The sequence below is a fragment of the Zosterops lateralis genome (genome assembly GCF_965231275.1).
Source record: "Zosterops lateralis genome assembly, chromosome: 2".
Classification (NCBI taxonomy): Eukaryota; Metazoa; Chordata; class Aves; order Passeriformes; family Zosteropidae; genus Zosterops; species Zosterops lateralis.
In genome coordinates this window covers 100417656-100437238 of record NC_139763.1, presented here as the reverse complement: position 1 = coordinate 100437238, position 19583 = coordinate 100417656, and the positions used below count along the sequence as shown (strand labels likewise).

The 19583-nt window shown below is 41.0% G+C and overlaps 1 protein-coding gene across 11 annotated transcripts in view; it reads right to left on the bottom strand.

Moving 5' to 3' along the window:
- The window catches only part of CD200 (CD200 molecule), a 44304-nt gene that overhangs the window by 20133 nt on the left and 4588 nt on the right, over positions 1 to 19583 (bottom strand). For 3 of the 11 annotated variants that reach the window (XM_083882901.1, XM_083882902.1, XM_083882898.1), the window contains 3 exons: positions 18905 to 19021; positions 11412 to 12081; positions 3960 to 4679 (listed from right to left, as the gene is read on the bottom strand). In XM_083882901.1, coding sequence (XP_083739027.1) covers positions 18909 to 19021 — 113 coding nt within the window. In that variant the 3' untranslated portion in view covers positions 3960 to 4679; positions 11412 to 12081; positions 18905 to 18908. Of the gene's footprint in view, positions 1 to 283; positions 1019 to 3959; positions 4680 to 4744; positions 4886 to 5219; positions 5478 to 11411; positions 12082 to 12878; positions 17040 to 18904; positions 19022 to 19583 lie in introns of those variants that run through there. The other 8 variants (XM_083882904.1, XM_083882903.1, XM_083882906.1 and 5 more) reach the window with 8 other exon arrangements.

The following is a 19583-nucleotide window of genomic DNA, read 5'->3' as shown; positions in this document are numbered from 1 at the left end:
CTGCTAGGAGCAAGGACCTGCCTACAAGGACACAGCAAGTGGGAACAGGATACACACAGGCCCTTTATTTCTCTCTGTCACCTCAGTTTTCCCTTTCTAGAATGTGAAGAATCCGAGCTTAAATACTAACTAAACCCTACTATTTTTGAATTTACAAGTCATTCTGTTTATCAGTGGAAGATCTTGTCTAGGGAAAAGGGCTCCTTGAAGTCAAAGCTGGAGTCATGTCAGGATTTTATCCCAGAATTCAGAAAGCAGCACAGTAAAGTACTAGTTGCATGTATATATGTATACATGTTCATCTTAGAGGGCAAAATATGACTACATGTACCCCAAGAAGGAATCTGGAGTATTCTTTAAGGTTTTCTGCAACAATAAACCCCAAACATCTGTATTTCCACATATTTCTATTTGATTCTATTATCTAGAACTAATGACATATTTAGAACTGAAGTCATATAAACAGAGATTATCCTGTACACATGAGAATTTGTGTGGGTCTGGTTTGGGATGTTTTAGCACAGAAGCCATTAGCAAAATGACCTGGGAACAGGTGAGTTCACACAGGCAGCAAAAATCCTGTATCAGGTTTCTAGAGGCACAGACTTTCTAGAGGGGCTCTCCTTATGCACTTCAAATTACAGCAGATCTCTGACTTGCAGAGATCAAAATCTTCTCCCTGACAGAAAGAAGTGGCCTCCTTCAGTTCCTCTCCACGAAAGTAAACTCCCTCTCCCCTGTAATCCTCTGTAATTCCTGCAATTGTCTGCTACTTGCTGTAGTTCCTCTCCTGCTCCACAGCCCAGTGCTGATGGCACCTCATACCACACAGGGAGGGCTCAGAATCTCTTCTCTAGCCAGGGGACTCGGGTCCCCCATCATGTGTCTGTTAGTGCTCTGAAGGCAAGGACATGGAGTCATGTGGAGGTTGCCCTTGGCTCTTCCTTTAAGACAATTCCTCTTCAAGTCAGGTAAGAGGCAATTCCATTTCCACACAGTTACTGCTTTGAGAATGCCACTGCGAAAAGAGATTAATACTTTTATGAATTCATATTTTATTTTATATTTTAATGATCATCATTAATATTTATAAGTCTTTCATATATTTATAAATTCATTTTTTATTCCATATTTTTATCAATCTCCTTTCCTAGTGGCATTGTCAAACATCTACCCAAAGTCTCAGTGGCATTCTGAAACTTCTACCTAGTGTCTTAGAAAAGTTTATTTGGATTGTTGTACATTCTAAATATTGCTCTCTATTTTCCCGCTACTGTAGTCTCTTATCTTCAACCGGAGGAGCAATTTAGAGACTGAAGATGTAGAATTTTACATTATTTAGGGTTGTTCACAAGCTATTTATCCCTTAACATGAAAGAGTTCATAGCAATTTATAAAGGTAACTTAAACATTAAGGAACACTTTAACTGAAAGACTTATTAAACCTTGACTGACTTCTCTTGTAAAATATTTATTTATTCCGCAGAATTTACCTTCCACTATTTCAGTGGGAAAGGTAAAAACGCACAATTGCTTATACTTGCCCTATTTTTGGAAGCAAGAGTTCTGACAAGTGAACTTGGTGAAGTAATATTTTCCTTTCTTGAGTCAACATTATTTACACTGTAATAATAAATGTTGAATAAACTCTTAGTTTCAAAAATAGAATTGCACCATGTATTTGTATGCTAGCAGATAAAAATGATTTATAAACAGCTAAGTCATGCCAAATCTGAACTAAAACAGACTGTTTTGGGACAGGGTTGTAAAAACACTTCTCCAAATGTCTGTTCAGGAGAATTTTCTCAGAAACAGCTCCAAGCCATTTGCTTTCTCAAAAGGATTTAAATGCTTTTAATTCTAAAACTGCCCCAAATATTTTAGCAGGAAAGGCTAATAAATGTGTACCAATACAACCAATTAGAAATACAAAATTCTAACTATGACAAATGGAAATTATATATATATATATATATAGTATTAGAATATTCTAATTAGAATATTATCATATTCTAATATTTTGTGTTAGAAATACAAAATTCTAACTCTTGGGCAGCTGTGCCTGCCCAAGCCCGCTCCATAATGGGATGGATTGTACACACACCATCCAAACAGCCACTCTGTACACAGTGCAAGCAAACAAAGCAAACATATTAAACAGAGTCTTCTTGTGCTACCCCAAGAGTGAAGTTAAACCACGGAGCAGAGGATTTGCAGCTAATGTTAAATAATTTGTCATATTATCCACGTATTACAAATTAGGTGGATAGAAAATAAGTTCATGACTATTTTTTAGCACTTAACCCCTCAAATTTTCAGACTTTAAAAAGGTCATAATGAACAGAAGATACAATTGTGCAGTTTCCAGGAATATCTTCCCTCTTATATTAAAATACCAACCTTTCAAAAGAAAAATCTGAGAAGGGAAGACCTTGAGCAAAAAACTAATTTTAAACACAAGGGGAAATTATCCTGAGGATGGTTTCCTGAGGAAAATAGAAATCTCTTCCAGTTGATTCAGTTAGCTGCTTACACAAACCATTTGCAATTTCCACATCTGATCTTTCTCAATGGCTCTGTCTTCCCTGGTTTTAGCATAACAATTTTTCAGGGTGCCCATACAGCTTTCTGGAGTTAATTTTACTCCTAGGTTCTTTCTACTGGCTAGATTAACATGGAAAGCTCTGTCAAAAAGGAGAGGAAAAATATCTGGTTTGCTAGCAGAGACACAGTTCCTACTCCTACTGGGAATGAGATTATTCCCATAGATGAAAGTGCTGCTTACGTGACAAAAAACCCCAAAAAAACCCCAAAAAAACCCCCAAACAAACAAACAAAAAAACCCCAAAACAAACAAACAAACAAACAAAAAACCCCCGCATAATAAGCTCTTTATATGGACTGTTAGGCACAACATTCATCCCACAGTGGGGAGTTTTATCTTTCCCAAATTTGGTCTGCACAGCACAAACCGAAATGTGTCTGAAAATTCAAAGTCCAGATCTCACACGATTCTGAACAGTCCCAAAAAGCACTTCACAGGAAATGCAGCTGGGAGACTATGGCAAAAACCTCAGCCTTGATAGTTAGACAAGGCCATGCTGAGTAACCTCTATAGCCTGATGCTGTATGTCCATCACAGGACTTCATGCCACCTCTGCTCCCTTACTGACGTGTAGGGGACAGGACCACACTGGAGGGATTCTCCCTCAATGCTTCTCATTCTTGGTAGACCACCAAATGACTCCTATGTAAACCTCATGAGTTCATGTCTTTACTCCTCCTTGACATTGGGATTTCTGTTCTTCCAGGGAAAACTCAACCTTTTCCTAGGAAGCAGCCAACCTACTCAAGGAACTATATTTCTCCAATTCCAACTTTTCTGTTGCTTATGTGGCCAGTCTGTCACTGTACAAACACTGCAGTTCTGACAGGCAGCCAAACCAAAATATGGGTGGGCAGTGCAGGCAGAGTAACAAATCCTCTTTCCAGCGCCATAAATGGGAAAAACATCTTCAGCTCATAATTACCACTGCAAGTTGCAGTAAGATTTAGCTCCTCTGGTGCCCAAATCAGTTTAGAAGGTCGGACTCAACTTCAAATTAGGGAGATGGAAGTGCTGAGTGTTAAAAACGGGCAGGAGACAATGTTTTCTCCTTTGTGAATTATTAAAAAAACTATGGATATTGATCTAGTACCAATATCCAACTATGACGGACAAAGACTCTCTAACAGTTTAAAGTTAGAAAGTGTATGTTTATTACGATGCCGGGCAGCGTGCGGGATCTCCCAAATACACACCGCAATTTACAGATGGTCACAGGGTCTTTTATGTACAGGAGTATTGAATACACAAACCACAAATGCGTATTCATAACTATGGTACATCCCATTCCCCGCTTCGTAGGGTAATTAGCCAAAAAGCCATTAAACACGTGTAGTTTGTTCTTTGAAATGGGTCAGTGGTCTTTTTTTATGGGGTGGGGTCCCAAAATGATGAAGTAAGATGGGTCTTCCTCTCTTTGACTTTTTAACCTTTGACAGCTGAATCCTGTTTTCCAGGACTGTTTGATTTATGGTTGTATTGTATTCATGGAGTCTATTGATTATTCAGGACGCAAAAGCCTAGTTTGACAGGTTCCATGATTTATCAGTTCCTTCCATGATTTATCAGTTCCTTCAGTCTGGCTTCTGTTAACAAAAGGGAAGTCTAGCTACCTTACCTCAGTGATATTTATTTTAAATAAAGTCTTTAATTCTTCTAAATCAGTGCTTCATTTGAATGCCTTTATTGTGTCAGCGCTTTAGAAAGGGAGTCTCGAGGGTGGCTCTGTCTCTGCTGGCTCAGCCCAGCGGCACCGCTGCAGGGGAGGAGGCAAAGTGGGGAGCTCTCCCTCCTCACGGAGGGGAATAGTGCGAGAAAGCTCCATCCTACCCAGTCCCCGGGTGGGGTCCCCCCGTTCTAAAGTTTACCTTAAGTTATGTCGAGTCAGCAAACTGTAAAATTCAGCCGGGCTGTAGTTACTTCAGGCTGTGCCCATACCCGGTCCTCCATCGCTCTGTTGTGGCTTGGCCCATAGTCTGGGACACCAATCTGGCTGCAGTGTTTGTTTTCAGAAGCGATGCCTCTTGGGATCTCATTTCCATTTCTGGGCGGTGCTGTTGGTCTGGAGAGCAGCCTGGATGGAGAGTGGTGATCCTGGGTGGAGAGTAGTGATGCTGCGCGGAGAGTGGTGATCCTGGGCGGAGAGTGGGCGGGGTGCAGACTTTTAATGGTCGGGGATAGAGTAGAAGCAACAGAGTAAAAAAATCGGAGGGGGGGCGGGGAGGAGAAAACGTTGTATACTGAAGCCAGCAGGAAAACAACTGGAGATAAGTAGTGCTTCTAAAGCAGGAGATACAAAATAGATACAAAACAGTTTTAACTAACATGATTACAGATCTTAAGCTAACTTATACCTTAACTTTACAATTTTATAACTAACAGCTTCTAACTTTGTATCTATGAGTTGTTTGGACTCTATTTCCCGCACTGAGGGCAGTGGGAGAGGTGAACTGTTCACTGTGGAAGAGCCCTGGCCAACAGCACTCTTACCCTATTGACGATAACATTGTGACAAACCCCCTGAAAATTGTAAAATTAAAATATCAGTCCCAGGAAGTTCCACTACATACCTAAGTGCAAAAATATTCCTGAATAGTTTCATCTGAGATCTTACCATCAATTCAGGTCAGACAGAACACATTTGCCTTTGTTTAACTCAACTCCAATCCTGTTCTTTAACACAGAAGACAGCACAAGTCGCTACTTGACTCCAGGCGCATCATTTGGGGGCAGAGCAGGACACACGAGCTCTCTCTGATCTCACCAGTGCAACCACTCTGTGTTGGGACACTCAGAGCTGCCAGGGAAACAAGCCAGCTTTCTCACATCCCAAGTCTTCTTATCTCTCATTCCCGACACGATGCTTTCCATGCTGTCCAAGAAAGAATTCTCTTTTGTTTCCATCAAAGCCTAATGAGTTCTCCTAGTGCTGCTCTCATCATCACAGAGTTCTCACTCCCAGGTTAATTAGTCCAAAAGGAAACAAGACTTACTAAGTGAATGTCAAAGTTATCACAGAATATTCTGGGTTGTGGGAAGGCCCCCCACAAGGATCATCAGACCCAGCTCTCAAATGAATGGCCCATATGGGTATCGAGCCCTCAACCTTGGCTTTATTAGCACCATGCTCTAACCAACTGAGCTGTCTTATCCCAGGCTGTGACATGATAAAGGACACCAGGGAATGCCAATATTTATCATCCCTAGATAGGATCAGTTAGCTGAAATAACCAGCTGCTTAACAGAAATCAAACTTAACACATGCAACAGTGGTGAGAGTATGATTTCCTTTTACTCCATGGTGAGACACTGACCATGTTGCTCAGGCCCCCAGTTGCACTTTTTTTTCTGTATATTTTTAATGCAACAATCGTGCAGCCCAGTAAGGGAGGTGAACATATGTCAGTGGGCTCCACATGAGCTCCAGGCAGTGTGTGCCCAGGATTTGGGCTCTGTGGAGCTCCTTCAGACACACAGGAGCAGGGACATTTTCCCTAGGTCTGTCTGCTGGTGTCCATGTTGTCTTTCCTTGAGGGGCTGCCTCCTGGTTTGGAAACAAGGACAAGCTTTCACAAGAACTATTTTCACTTTGTGGTTACTCTGATCCAGGAAGATGAAAACACCTTCCAGTGACAGAGTGACTCTTGTGAACACTTGAGTACAGAGAGGGAAAAGGAGAAGTCAGATGGAAAGTGTGTCCACATAAACAAGAAAACAGCACTTTTCCAAGTGCCAAATCCTTTGCAAAGAACAAGAGTGATCAGGAAGGAACTTGTCCAGGATGAAGAGGAACAATAAGTCAGGGAAGCCTGAACAGCAAAGGGCAAAATCAGGAGGAAAAGAGTTGAAATCAGGATCACTTTAGGAGTGGATAAAATAAAATAGGAATTATTCTCTCACTGTGTGTTTCCTTATCAAATTACATTAACAAACTCCTGTCAGAACAGGCAATCTGTCTGATCCATACTTCATCAGCAAGGACCAGCCTGCTTAACTGTGAGAAAACCAACCCGAGACTTAACTTCTGTTTCAAGTGAGAAGTGGGAAACTTACTTTTGTCAACCACTACACTCAGCTACATTGTTTTCCAGAAGTAATTTATTAGACTGCAATTAGTAAGGAAATATGTCTCTTCCTTTTCCTCTCGGGGAACCTAGACAATAGGGCTGGAGCTACAATCCAATTCTTTATTTCTCAGTTCTGTCCAGGTGGCCACACTTCCTTCTTGCAGGCAGAATGACTCAAAGCACCAAATTCACTTTATTACCATTTCCCAGGATGGTAATTGAATATGGTCTTCAAGAAACAATTTAAGTACTTTCCACTTGAAGCTGAATGACTTTTAAGCCTTTCTGGGTGAAAAAATACTGGTCATCAACATGCAAGTTCTTGTTCAGTGCTGGTTCTGCCACTAACTTCAATCCATCTTATGGAAAAAAAAATCCAGACAAACCCCCACCCTCTTAGCTTCTAGCTTCGCTTCCTTCCCTGACAACTTGTTATGCAGCAGCCTTTGAGAGCCACTGGCACTGTGATTTCAAAGTGAACAGCATTTTAGTTAGCAGAGCAGCAGCTGGGAGACAGAAGTGAAGCAGGCAGGCACAAGGCATGACATGACATGGGAAAGTCACCCAGAAACAGCCCAAGTCTGCTTCTCAGACTTGGAAACTGGAAACAATGGGCAGAGGCAAAATTCATGGGTTGGTGAAGGATAAGGGAAGGATAAAGGGAAATACACAAGCATGCATTCACTACTTCAGCTGCTGGAGCAGCTGCCTCACCTGGGGCTGGGTGGTCAGTGAGGCAAGGCAATGGGAAAACACTCAAACCACCCAAGGCAAAAAGGAAAAGTCTGATTACACAGTGATCAGAAGTGATTTTCTTTTCTTTTTTCAAATTCCATCTTTCATAGGAACCCAGCCTTGCATATTGGTGATTTGAAGACCCTTCCTGCATCACGGTGGTCATGCAGGTAACTTGTTATCTCTCACAAACACTTTACCTTCCTGTTCCCTTATGTCAGCACAATTCAAGACTCAGACTAATGACATCCTTGAGCACATCAGGGACAAAACACACAAAGACAGGAGACAGCTGTAGGAATGAAACAATGTGCTGTGGCATGAAAACCAAAGCAAACATTTTGACAAGTTCCAAGGACCAGGTTGTCAGCTAAAAAGGCAACCTTTTACAGATTTTAAAGCAACCTTGAGGTTTTCCTGAGGAAACATGCTGTTCTGCACATGTTTATGCTTTGTGAAGTTAAGGGTGGCCAATCTACTCCTTCTAAGGCCACTTAGCTCTGCTAGCATACCTCAGCTCCAGCCTGAACCACTTCAGCCCACACCATTCTACTCTTGCTCTGCTCTGTCAGCACAACACCCCTTGCCACTGGTGGCTTAAGCAGCACTTGAGCCAGTTGTGCCAGGAGCTCCTGGGCCAGGCAAGCAGTCCTTCTGCTCTTGTGCATGGTAAACATTGCTCTTCTTCCTGGGAAAAGCACAGCCTGCCCTGCTCTGTGCTCAGGGCAGCAGCACTGCTGGCTTGCTGCTTTCTCTGATCCGAGAGTGTCAGATTCTTAGAATCATAGAAGAGTTTGGATTGGAAGGGGGCTTTGGAGGCCATCCAGCCCAAGCTCCCTGCAATGAGCAGGGACATCTTCCACTAGACCAGGCTGCTCAGACCCCAGCCAGCCTGACCTTGAATGTTTCCAGGGATGGGGCATCCACCATCTCTCTTGGCAACCTGCTCCAGGGTTTTACCACTCTCATTGTAAAATACTTCCTTATACATAATCTAAATTTACCCTCTTTTAGTTTAAAAGTGTTATTCCTTGTTCTATAGCAACAAATTCCCAGGAGAAGAAACAACAATCTCCCTTTGCTCAGGGTGAGTGATGTATTGCAGCAACAAGACTCAGACTTTTGGCCAGCATCCAGGAGGAGCCTCTCCAGAATCCATCACCAGCAACCATCTGTATCCTTGAGAAAATAGAAAGTTTATACTGCAGACTCTGGGAAACCTCTGCAAATCACTGCCTGTTGGATTTTACCAACAAATATAGCTCAGACAAGCAATGAACTGTTGCCTTTCAGATCTAGGACACAATCCCACGACACTCAGCTCCTCAAGGAATACAATAACATTGGCAAACCCTTTTAACTACATTCAACTTTCTTGTTGTCATACCTTTTAAGAAGAAAAGTGCAAGTTCATGTCATGAGAAACAAAAATTATTGTGGTTTCACAATTAATCTCAAAAAGCCACATGTATTAAAGAGTACACTGGGTCACTACAGTTTTTCCCAAAGGAATTATTTATATACTTAGAGTTCATGCGTAATACTTCTCTCACTGATTTCTAAAAGCTCACAAGCACTGTGCTACAAATGAAAGAAATGATGTGGCCTCGTGTACAAATTGCTTTATTTGGCTTTTCATCTAAGGAAATACCAAAAACAAGACAGACAATGTATCAGTAGAACATGTAACTTTAGATTAAAAACAATTAAGCAACAAACATGACATAAACAATAATTGTAAAAATATAGAGTACACTGTTTTGATTGACTGAAGTTATTTTCAAATCTGAACTAAACTGCAGCTGCCATTGTCAAAAATAGTTCTGTAAACTTATCCAAAAAGTTTTGTTCAAAACCTTCATTTAAAAAAGCAAAAAATACCTCAAAACACATTAAAAGCCCCATCAACTCCCGTTTTCTGTTCAGGAAAGAAGAAAAGGAAAAACCAAAACTATTAAAAAGCCCAACTTGCAATGACACATTTTTGGTATCCCAAACAAGTTTAAAAAAAACAAAAACAAAACAAAACAAAACAAAACAAAACAACAAAAAAACCAACAAAAACAAAACAAACAAAAAAACCCAAAACAAAACAAAACAAAAAACAACAACAACAAAAAAACCCCAAACCAAACAAAAAAGACCAATTGGTGTTTTGGTAAGATTTTTTTTTTTTAATTAGAAAAAGTGAAATGTACAAATAAATAATTCATATTGTGCCTACAAACACAGAGCAAACATCACCCCTCACATCCTCAATAACATAAGCTGACAGACACACAAAACCTTTTACCAGACTCTGGAGAGGCCACTGCTCTAGAACCAGCAAAACACTTCTTCTGAACACCGAGTCCTAAGTCTTAAATCTCCATTGTTGATTTTTCAGCTTGACAGTTTGTGCCCTCAGTAAACATCTGACATAAAAGGCACAATCCAAAATGCTACGCACTCTGGTAAGATGGAGTATTTCAGATGTACAAACAAACGCCCATCAAAGCCAAAAGAAAAGAGAATCCTGTTAGTGATCCTGATATGACGACAAATATTTAGAAGGAAACACTCCACACTCCCAGCATGTGTTTCCAAAGAGGGAAGGAGTTTCAGTTTAGCTTTAGACACTTCAGGAAGTTTAACTAGAAAGTTCTGTGCCCTTCTCATTGTAATTGGGTCAGTGCCAGCACAGTAGCATGGATTGGGCTCTGAGAGTGTAACTCAAAGCCTGTTGTTAATCTCATTTGGCCAAGGGCCAAATAGCCCACCTAAACTCTTAAGTACTAAAGACAAAGAACAAAAAAGTTCCAAGCTTTTCTAGGTGTTGTAGCAAGTAGGAGACTTGTCCTAATGCTGTGTTCAGCTTTGCCTTTGTTTTTGTATTATTTTCTTTCTTTATCAAAACCTTTTTGATTTTTCAAGACACACTCAAACATGCCATCTCACTCATTGATTTTTGCCACTTCTCTGCAAGGGCTGGACCCTCAGAGGTATTGGGAAAACCCATATACTATCCTGTCAGTAAAATGGGCCACTAGGAGGCAGGCTTGCTTTTAGCAATCCTTGCCCTGTGGGGCAGGCACAGAGCCCTCTGAAGGTGCTCAGAGGCTGCCATGGTTTAACCCCAGCCAGCAACTAAGCACCACACAGCAGCTTGCACAGTCCCCCAGGAGGGAAGAGGAGAGTTAGAAAGGCAGCCTCAGATTAACTTCTATCAAGAAAATTAACTCTGTTCCAACCAAAACAAGCACAGAAGCAGAGGGCACCTGGAGCCTCCAACCCCTCACAAAGATGAGGAGCTGCAGGGCAATGCCCAGGAATGCACAGTCCTCCTGGGCAGCCTGCCTCCAGCAAGAGGGGGTCAAGCACCTGGAACTTTAAGCCTGGAAATGGTTGGAGCAGCAGGCTTGGGCTGGCAGTGATGAGCAACTTGGGATGGTGTTAGGGGAGCTCCAATTCAATTTGGGACAGGAGCAGAATCCTGCTCCTAAGATCCCAGCTCCTATGAATACTGCAGTGTCTTTATCTGCTACCAAAAGCATGACAAATCAGTAAACTCAGCCTCTGTAACACTGCCAGCTGATATCACTGCAGCCACAGCAGTGACACAGGATAGTGAGTTCAGTGTGTGACATCCCACCCAGTGAGACCCAGCCATGGAACAATGACTTTTGGCCAGCTAAAGTGATTTATCTGTGTTTTAAATACACAATAAAAATGGATGAAGACAGGGAAGACTACTCTGAAATGTGCATAAGATGAGCACAAAAACTATTGACAAAACCCATGCCTTTTGCCAGCTCAGCAAGGAGTAGGATAGGGAATAAACACAAAGGAAAGATGGAGAAGACAATGCTTCCACTACTGGCCTTTGTTACCATCTCCTCCTCACTTATATATTTAACCCCACTACACACATCCCTAAAAAACTCAGGAAACACAGAAGAGAACACTTTAGGATTAGAAAGAAGTCAAATAAAGTAAATTACTTTTATATTAAAAAAATTACTTACAATTCTTCTTTCCAAACTCTGGCTGCTACTCCCTTCATTTAGTCACCTGCTGGGAGACCTGTTGCTCTTTCCCAATAATTTTGAGAAATCCTGTGTGGTTTGAGTCCTGGGATTTTGAGTCCAGCAGGTCTTTCCAGACAGAGAAAAAGGAGTTGGAACAGTTGGATAAGAGAAGAAAAACCAAATGACAGGAAGAGTGTGATGACCACTTGAGTTGCTGCAAGTGAAATTGCAGACAGTCATTGGAAAAAGTTAAATCCCTCTCTACTGCAAGAGCAATTAGGCACTGGAAGAAAATTCCCAGAGAGTCTGCAGAGTTTCTGTCCACGGACATTTTCAAAACTCACCTGGAAGACGACAAACACATTTTGGTCAGCAGCAGTACCAGGAGTGGCATGGGTAAAGAAGGTTTTGCCTGACAAAAATCTCCTCCTCCGCAGAGCAGCAGACCAAGTGGTCCCTCCAGTCCTACATTTTAAGATTAAGGGCCTAGACCAGATAACATTGTGTTAGTCACTTCAGTGATCAACTCAGCTTCCAGATAGGGCAGTGCATATGATGTCTTTTTTTTTTTGCTGCTTCTTTCTGGTCAGTCAAGTCACTGTGTAATGTTGACTTCAGGCTGCTGGCGTCTCATGATCTGATAGATGGATGGAAATCCTCAAGGGCCCTAGAAAACACAAAAACAACCCCAGGAAAGGATAAGTCATGGCCATTGTGTTGCTGTCTTAGGTTTTATTTAGCACTGTAATTGCTGTTGGGATAGAAGGAAGAGAAATGCCCAGTGGGGAACAACAGCTACAAACCCACCCTTTGGTGAACAACTTCACTGCATTATTCACTTCTGGAAATCACACACTGTGGAATTCAGAATATGACATAAACAATATACAAACCCTGAAAGGATTTGTAAACTGTGAAAATTAAACCAACTTTCCTCACTGGTGATAATACACCAATAATTAATTAATACACATATACTGAGTATCTAAGTAATTTAATATTTCAGTGTCTCTTTTGTACATTTGAGATTTAGTTTGCAACCCTATCTTTACATGGCTTTGAAGACACTAATAAAATATATGGCATCTTTACTTTTCATGTAGAGGAGTATGAAAGAGGTTCCTTATCTAATAACTCTACATTCAGACCAAGCATTTTGTCAAGTATTTTGGAATCGAGTATATAAGTAGTTTTAATCAAGGAAGTGAATGAGACATTGAAACAGTGAGGCAGCTATTCACATATTACAGGAATGCTGTTTGCTCTCCCTTTCAGCTGCCACTCATTTGCTTTTCTTGTTATATACAAAGCCCTCTTGTTGGAATTAAAAGGATAAGGAAGGATCACAAGATTACTTCATAATGAAGCATAAATATGATGCAAGGGATAGGAATTTTACTCGTCACGTATACTAAAAACCTCCCTGTTCGCAAAGAAAGGGGTTTGTGTGAAATCTGGGTAGCACAGATTTCAATGCCTTCCTTTTAGATGGGCAGGACAAACTCCAACATGTTTCCTACACCACTACCTCAGTCCTGTAGCAAAACAGGATTTATTTCCTCCTTCCAGACAAAATCTCCAGCCATGGCCCAGGAGACCAGAATTCACCCATGTGACCTTCCCCTCCTTCCTTCTCTGCCAATCCATTTTTCCTGGCTCTTCTAAATGGAAAGCAGGATAAGGAGAATTCTTTTCCCAGCAAAACATGCCAGGGAAAACAAACAAAACACCAGCCATCCCTGTCCTTCACAACGAAAACAGTGGCACTAAAGCATGGAAAGCTTGCAAAGTGTGCCCATCTTCCCTCCATGTATGATACAGACCAGAGGGTGCTGCCAGGCACATTTCTGGGAACAGAAAATCAGGCAGAATTCCTAAGGAATAGGAGATGTCTGGAAACAGTGTGTGATTAAACCCAGAAAACATCTTCACTTGAGTTGCAAAATATTTATGTCTGCGGGAAACCTGACGGGCAGCCTGACAGCAGAATTACCCCTTTGCTGACATTTTTGTATGAGGGTTGTGTGGTTTTTTAATTACTCCCCTCAGTAGATATGTTTAGGTCTGTTTGTCTACACTGTTTTTACATGTGACATTTTTAGGTTTGGGGATTTTAGTTTGGTTTATTGGATCGGGTTTGGGGTTTTATTTTGGTTTAGTATTAAGGATAAACGAATGAAGCTGTTGTATATTCACTGCATATTTTCTGCTGTTTTGCAGGAACCAAAATAGGACAAACAACCTCCTACTCCCATTAAAGCCATGTTTGAGAGGAAATCAAGGCTTCCCTAAAAGGAGCCTCTCCAGCTGGGGTGTGACTGCTGGAAAACCTTTCCTCTGCAAAGGAAGTGTGTTATATTCATCTGCCTCCTTTAAGAGGGAGTTATCTCCTGAGTTTATCATCTGAAAGTCTGTTATTCAGTGATCTTCTCTGGAAATGTTATTCTGAAAATTCTCCTAAAAGGAAGTTGCTACTATGTTTATCTCAACTACCGAGTCTCTCGCTAATAAGGAAACCAGATGTCAAAGCTAATCCACTGAAGAAACATGCCGAGACGTAAGATAAAAATTGGTGTAGTTTTGAAGCTGGAGCTTAGAAACAGAGCCTTCCTCAAATTGAATACAGACTAGAGAATACTGCTATAATGACTCTTTCAGAATTAATTATTATCTTTACTATAAACAAAGCATTGGTGAGAGTAACCAAGTATTGTTCTTATGAAGTTTCCCAAAAACTGGAATTCCTGCCTAGTACTTATTTCCCAGCCTTCCAGCACATATTTGGCCACCAAAATTTGGATTTCTCATACGTACATATTATAGCTGATCAGCCAAGCTGCTATTTTACACTTACCAGACCTGACTCTATGCTATTTGTAGCAACTATAAAATCCAAAAGATAACACTCAGGGAATCTTAAATCCCTCTTCAGGGTATTAAGTGATCTCCAGGTTGGTACAGAGAGGTACTTTGAACCTGTTTTGGAGTCCTTGTGTAACACATTAAGCACACTGAAGTTCAGCATTTCTTTGGAATACAGAGACCTGGTTGTGTTCAGACACAAACAGAATCAGAGAATCATTAAAGTTGGAAAAGACCTCCAAGATCATCAAGGCCAACCTCTGACTGAACACCACCTTGTCAAGTAAACCATAGCACTAACAGGCAAAGGCAATGCTGCTGAGTTCCATAAAATCTCCACTTGGAGGAGAACCTGAATGTTTTGATTTCCAAACAGGAAAAACACATTTCTACGCTGGTGCTTTCTGCAGAATGGAATTTTTGGTCTGGCCTAGTCTCTTATTCTATTACTCTTCAAGTTTTCTTCTTCCAGGTTAACCTATTCTGTTCAGCTTTCTTATCTATTCAGTACCATATCTCCTCAATTAGAAGCTCCATTTCTTTTCCTCTTGTTATAGTTTTTTTAAAAAACACACATGGTATTTCATTATTTCTGAAGCTTTCCACATGGCAAAACGTGCAGAAGCTACCCAAGAGCTTATGCAACATACTAATTCTTTAAAAAAAAAAACCCAAAACCCCCTGGTCTTTATATGCATTTGCAAAGTAGTCCTTCCTCACAGGTTACCACAAGCCTCCAGAAAAAATGTTTGCGTGGAATTTTATCCCCGTGCAGACTGATACATCCTGAGAATTAACTACAAAGCTTTTTAATTGGTCAGGCTGAAATACGAGTATCCTGCAAGCCGTGAAATAAGCAAGTGAGGCTGTGGAAAGCATTCAAGTGAAGACAGAAATGACAGTGAAGTCACAGGAATTTGTTCAGGATAATAGCATTTATTTTGCTTCTACCCAGGCACTTGGCTTCTTCACTGGACTGCTTTATCTCAGTGCAGACTACAGTTAAGCTCTATTTGTTGAGTAAGGAATGAAAGGATTTAACTTTTTAAAGTTAAATGATGAGCAGCATCAAGAAACTTCTGCCATGGGAGAATTTAAGCCTGGTGATTCTTTTCAGGCTGCTCATTGCACTTACATTGAGTGATAGGCACAGCTGGGTTTGCCTGCCTACTTGGTAGAGGATGAGATGTGAGTTTTCCAAAGCTTGTGTGTCAGCACTTGCCACAAAGAATGCTCAGTTTGATTCCAAACAAGTCAATTATCCACAAATATTGTAAAGACACGTCACTTGGGACATTTTCAGGGAGAACTATAACACATGTTTTAACGTATTTGCTCTGTAACTGGTGCACAAAGCAAATGCCTGAGGGATGGGACATCAATTTTCAGCCCCAGATACCTGATTTCAAAGTATCCACCATGAAGAGGAAGGGAACAACAGAAACAAAAGCAAAGCAAAACCTGACCATACTCTCAGAAGCAAAAGCACTTTGAAGAAACTTTGTCAGAGAAGGCTCCCCAGCCACCCAGATGAAAAGCTACTGTTTTACTCTAAAAACTGAGCATTTTGACAAGCCTGGACAAGGCTATGCTTGTTATGTAGTGAAGAATGAAAAGAAGTACTGAAGCCCCAGACAGACCCTGGTATTCTCGAGACAGTGCTATTGGCTCTCTACTTTTAGCTCTCTATTCTACTGTTATAAACACCATGTCAAAAAAAGTATGTGCGTAGGCACTGTTCCTCATCCCACTCAGTCTGAGGACAATGGAGGATAAAACCAGAAAAGAGTTTTCTACAAGATACTATTGTCTTTTGGGTGAACCAACTACAACCAAGGCTTTAGAAAGCACAAACAAATTTTACAGATGATCAAGGGAAAAAACAACTCACCACAAAACCAGACTAGGATCCAAAGATAAGAAGTTTAGGAGATTTCCTCATCCCAACACTTGTGGAGTGGTAACACACTATAAATAAAGTGCTAGAAGTTACTGTAGCTCCACAGATATTCTTAGTATTCTAAGGATGTCCAAGAGAGTCACACATCCATGGAATCATATACAAGATGAACCAATGAACTGTAAAGTAAGCCTCAGTCATTGACAGAAAAAAGCATCCTGGGAGACCAAAAAAAGAAAAAGATGGTGACAGAGTGATCAAACTGCACCATCACTGATTTTACAGCAAACTAATTAATGATGCCTTCAGGGAAATGGACGTAAATTAGGAAGACAGACTACACATTTCACTAAGATGGTCACTGTAGGAAGGAAGAATATGATCAGCTGGTCAAAATTACTCTGGATAAAGTAATGCTGCCTTTATTCAAAATTGATCCAGGTCAGTGCATTACATTTTTGAAACTCAAGACCAAAGAGCAACTGAAAAGATACAGACTGTGGCTGATAAAAACTAGACGACATTAAAAGAACAGAGACCTACAACCTCATTGCAGAAGTCACATCCTGGGATCAGAGTTAATCAAAACCCATGAAAAATGGGAAGGAACACAAACAATGGATGCCATTAAAATCCTGCTTTTCTTGATAACCTTTAATCCAACAAACACCCACTATGAAACACTGCTCATCTAATTTACACCCTCTGCCCCAGGAACAGGGATTTACATTAAGTCTCGACCTTGTGACACATTGGCCAGGAATACATGTGGGGCCAGGAATCCTGGCATCTTCCCAGGCAGCAGGACATGAGACCCCACTTCTCTTGGAGACACAGAAGGACTTCAATCTTTGAGCCATTAGCTAAGGAAAAAGAGGCACAGTGCTTTCAGTTGAAACTAATGGTTTTCTGTGTCTTACACTTTCCTTGCAAGGCAGGGGAGGGGGATCTGTTCAGTTTCCCAGATAACGTGTAGGCTCTGTTGCTGTGCATCAGCAGTGTCTCTGCAGCAGTAAATCATGTCTTACATGACCCATGTCATGGCACAAGGATACATGAAATGGTTTGGGGGTTCCAAGCCCAACACCTAGTGTGTGGTGTAGGGTGTAAAAAACCTGCTGTCGCTGCCTGCTGGGGATGGGCCTGTTACAAACCATTGCTGGACCCATATAAGGGCATTCCCCAGGGAATTGCTAATATCCACGGGCCAGAATCATGCTAGGACACATTAATATCCTCAGCCTACCCTAAACATGAGCAACTTGGTCTCATCCAACAGTGTTTCACTGAGTGACACTGGTCCAGCTTTGGGCTCCAGTGCAGACACAGCATCCCAGTGTGGTTCTCACCTGCCATGCAATGAAGAGGATTCAAAACACTACAAGGCAGAATCTGTGCTTTTTGGCACTCTCTTTTCCTGGTCAATATCAGATCTGCTCTAGGGGGTGATCCCAAAGCTCTATCAGATCTCTCCATCTCAAGGTCTCTCCTTCAAGGTATGCTTAGTACAAGCTTGCTTGTGTTTGGAATGTTTGTTCTAGAATAAAGATATTTCTTTCTTGTGAGCAATTCATCTTTTTCTTCTGCTCCTTTAAAAAGCAGTATTTAAGAACAAACTCCTTGCACTTTAACTTCCAGGCCGGTCTGAAAATTCAAGAAAGAATTGCATCTTCTGAATTGTTTATAGGATTAAAGGAAGTCTCACAGACATTTTACAATTATGACATTATATCTGGGGTGTAAGAACTGTTCATTTCTCTTTCTTCTCAGTGAACACTTTTGTGTCTCTGGCAGTAGCAGACTCATTAGGTCAAACCCTCTTAATAGTCGATGCTGTAGGTCTAAGTTCACAATAGACAGGTGTGATATTCCTTGAAACATTTCTTAACTTTAGATCATATTATTGCCCTGAAGCAGGTATCTAAATAGCCAGGAACTGAGTTAATATGTGCTGGTGTTTCTAAATGTATTAGTGGAATTTAAAGCCAGACATGAAATTTGGATTTAGTTGAACAACAGTGTAAGTACCAAAGGCCATCAAATTTTTGTGATTTCTGAAGCTTATGGTGTCCCCCCTCCCAGTCTTTTTCTGTTTATTATGTTACTACTAATTAAGACTAGAGAGTTGAATTGATCTATGACCAGGTTATTACACACTCAGAAACATTACACTGACTGCAACTTCTCCTTAATTCTTCATTAGGAAGCACATTCATGTGCCAATTTTGAGCACATTTCTTCATTGTATCACCCTGTTTGTCTTAAAAAATACAAAGATGGTGCCATGACCAGTAGAAAATTATGTCCTCTGAGGGGACATCACTCTGCATGAGTGGGTTTCTCTCCAATGTTCACTTCATCTGCCAAAAATTATCTGAGCATACTACACTTTGTGAGCTTCCAGGAAAATGTGAAAGATAAGTGAATTACTTCTGCTGAGACTGCTACTTCAAAGCAAACCAAGAGGAGCAGGTCCTGCTCTGCTTGGATCCTTCTCTCACAGTTTTCAGCCTTGGACTGTCCCTTGGCAGTGGGAAAACAGCTCTTAAACTTACATACAACTGGGGCATCCTGTAAAAACCTTAAACATATTACTATCATTAAGCTGTCCAGTATGACACTCTCATACCCCCAGTGGTATCCCAACAATGTCTCATTCCTCTCTGCAGATGATCAGACCTTATTATGGGCTCTAGGAAAACCACATTTCCACACATTGGTGACTTACTACTTCATCTCCTCTTGCGTTGGACCTTCCTCAAGAACAGCACAATCAGAGTCAGAACTAGGACGACTGCTAGAAGCACCACAATAATCACCACCCAAGGCGGTGATGATCTGTCATCTGTGAAAACAAGACAACAAAACACCCACAGGAAATTAATCTGTCTTACTGAGGAAAAAAAGCAAAACAAGCCAAGGGGATGTCTGATTAAGGACAGAGTTCTTCTGATATGGTTCAAGGTATTGCTAAGATAAATGAAAGCAGCAATTGCTCAAAATAGAGAATAAACCTATGTATCTTCAAAAATAAACCACTTGCCCACAGAAAATGTGAAGAAAAGATGTGCTCATGGCAAAGAACACTGCCATGCCCACACCTGATACAGTGGTTGGCAGACACAGAAAGCAGAACTTCATACAAGTCTCAGCACTTTCAAAAGAGCTTTTTGTTCACCCAGCATTTTATTTTTTTTACTTTTAAACACTTAATACTGTTGAAAAGGCAACATTAATTTTAAGAATACAGGCTACATTTTGCTGCCTGCAAATAGCTCTACCCAACAGCTGAATGTAAACGTTCCTCCCTGGTTAGACATCAGCCACTTCATTTGACTCCTGTTAATCAAAACTTTATGCAAAGGCTCATTTCACTGACATTAGCTGGAAAATTGAATGGCTTGAAA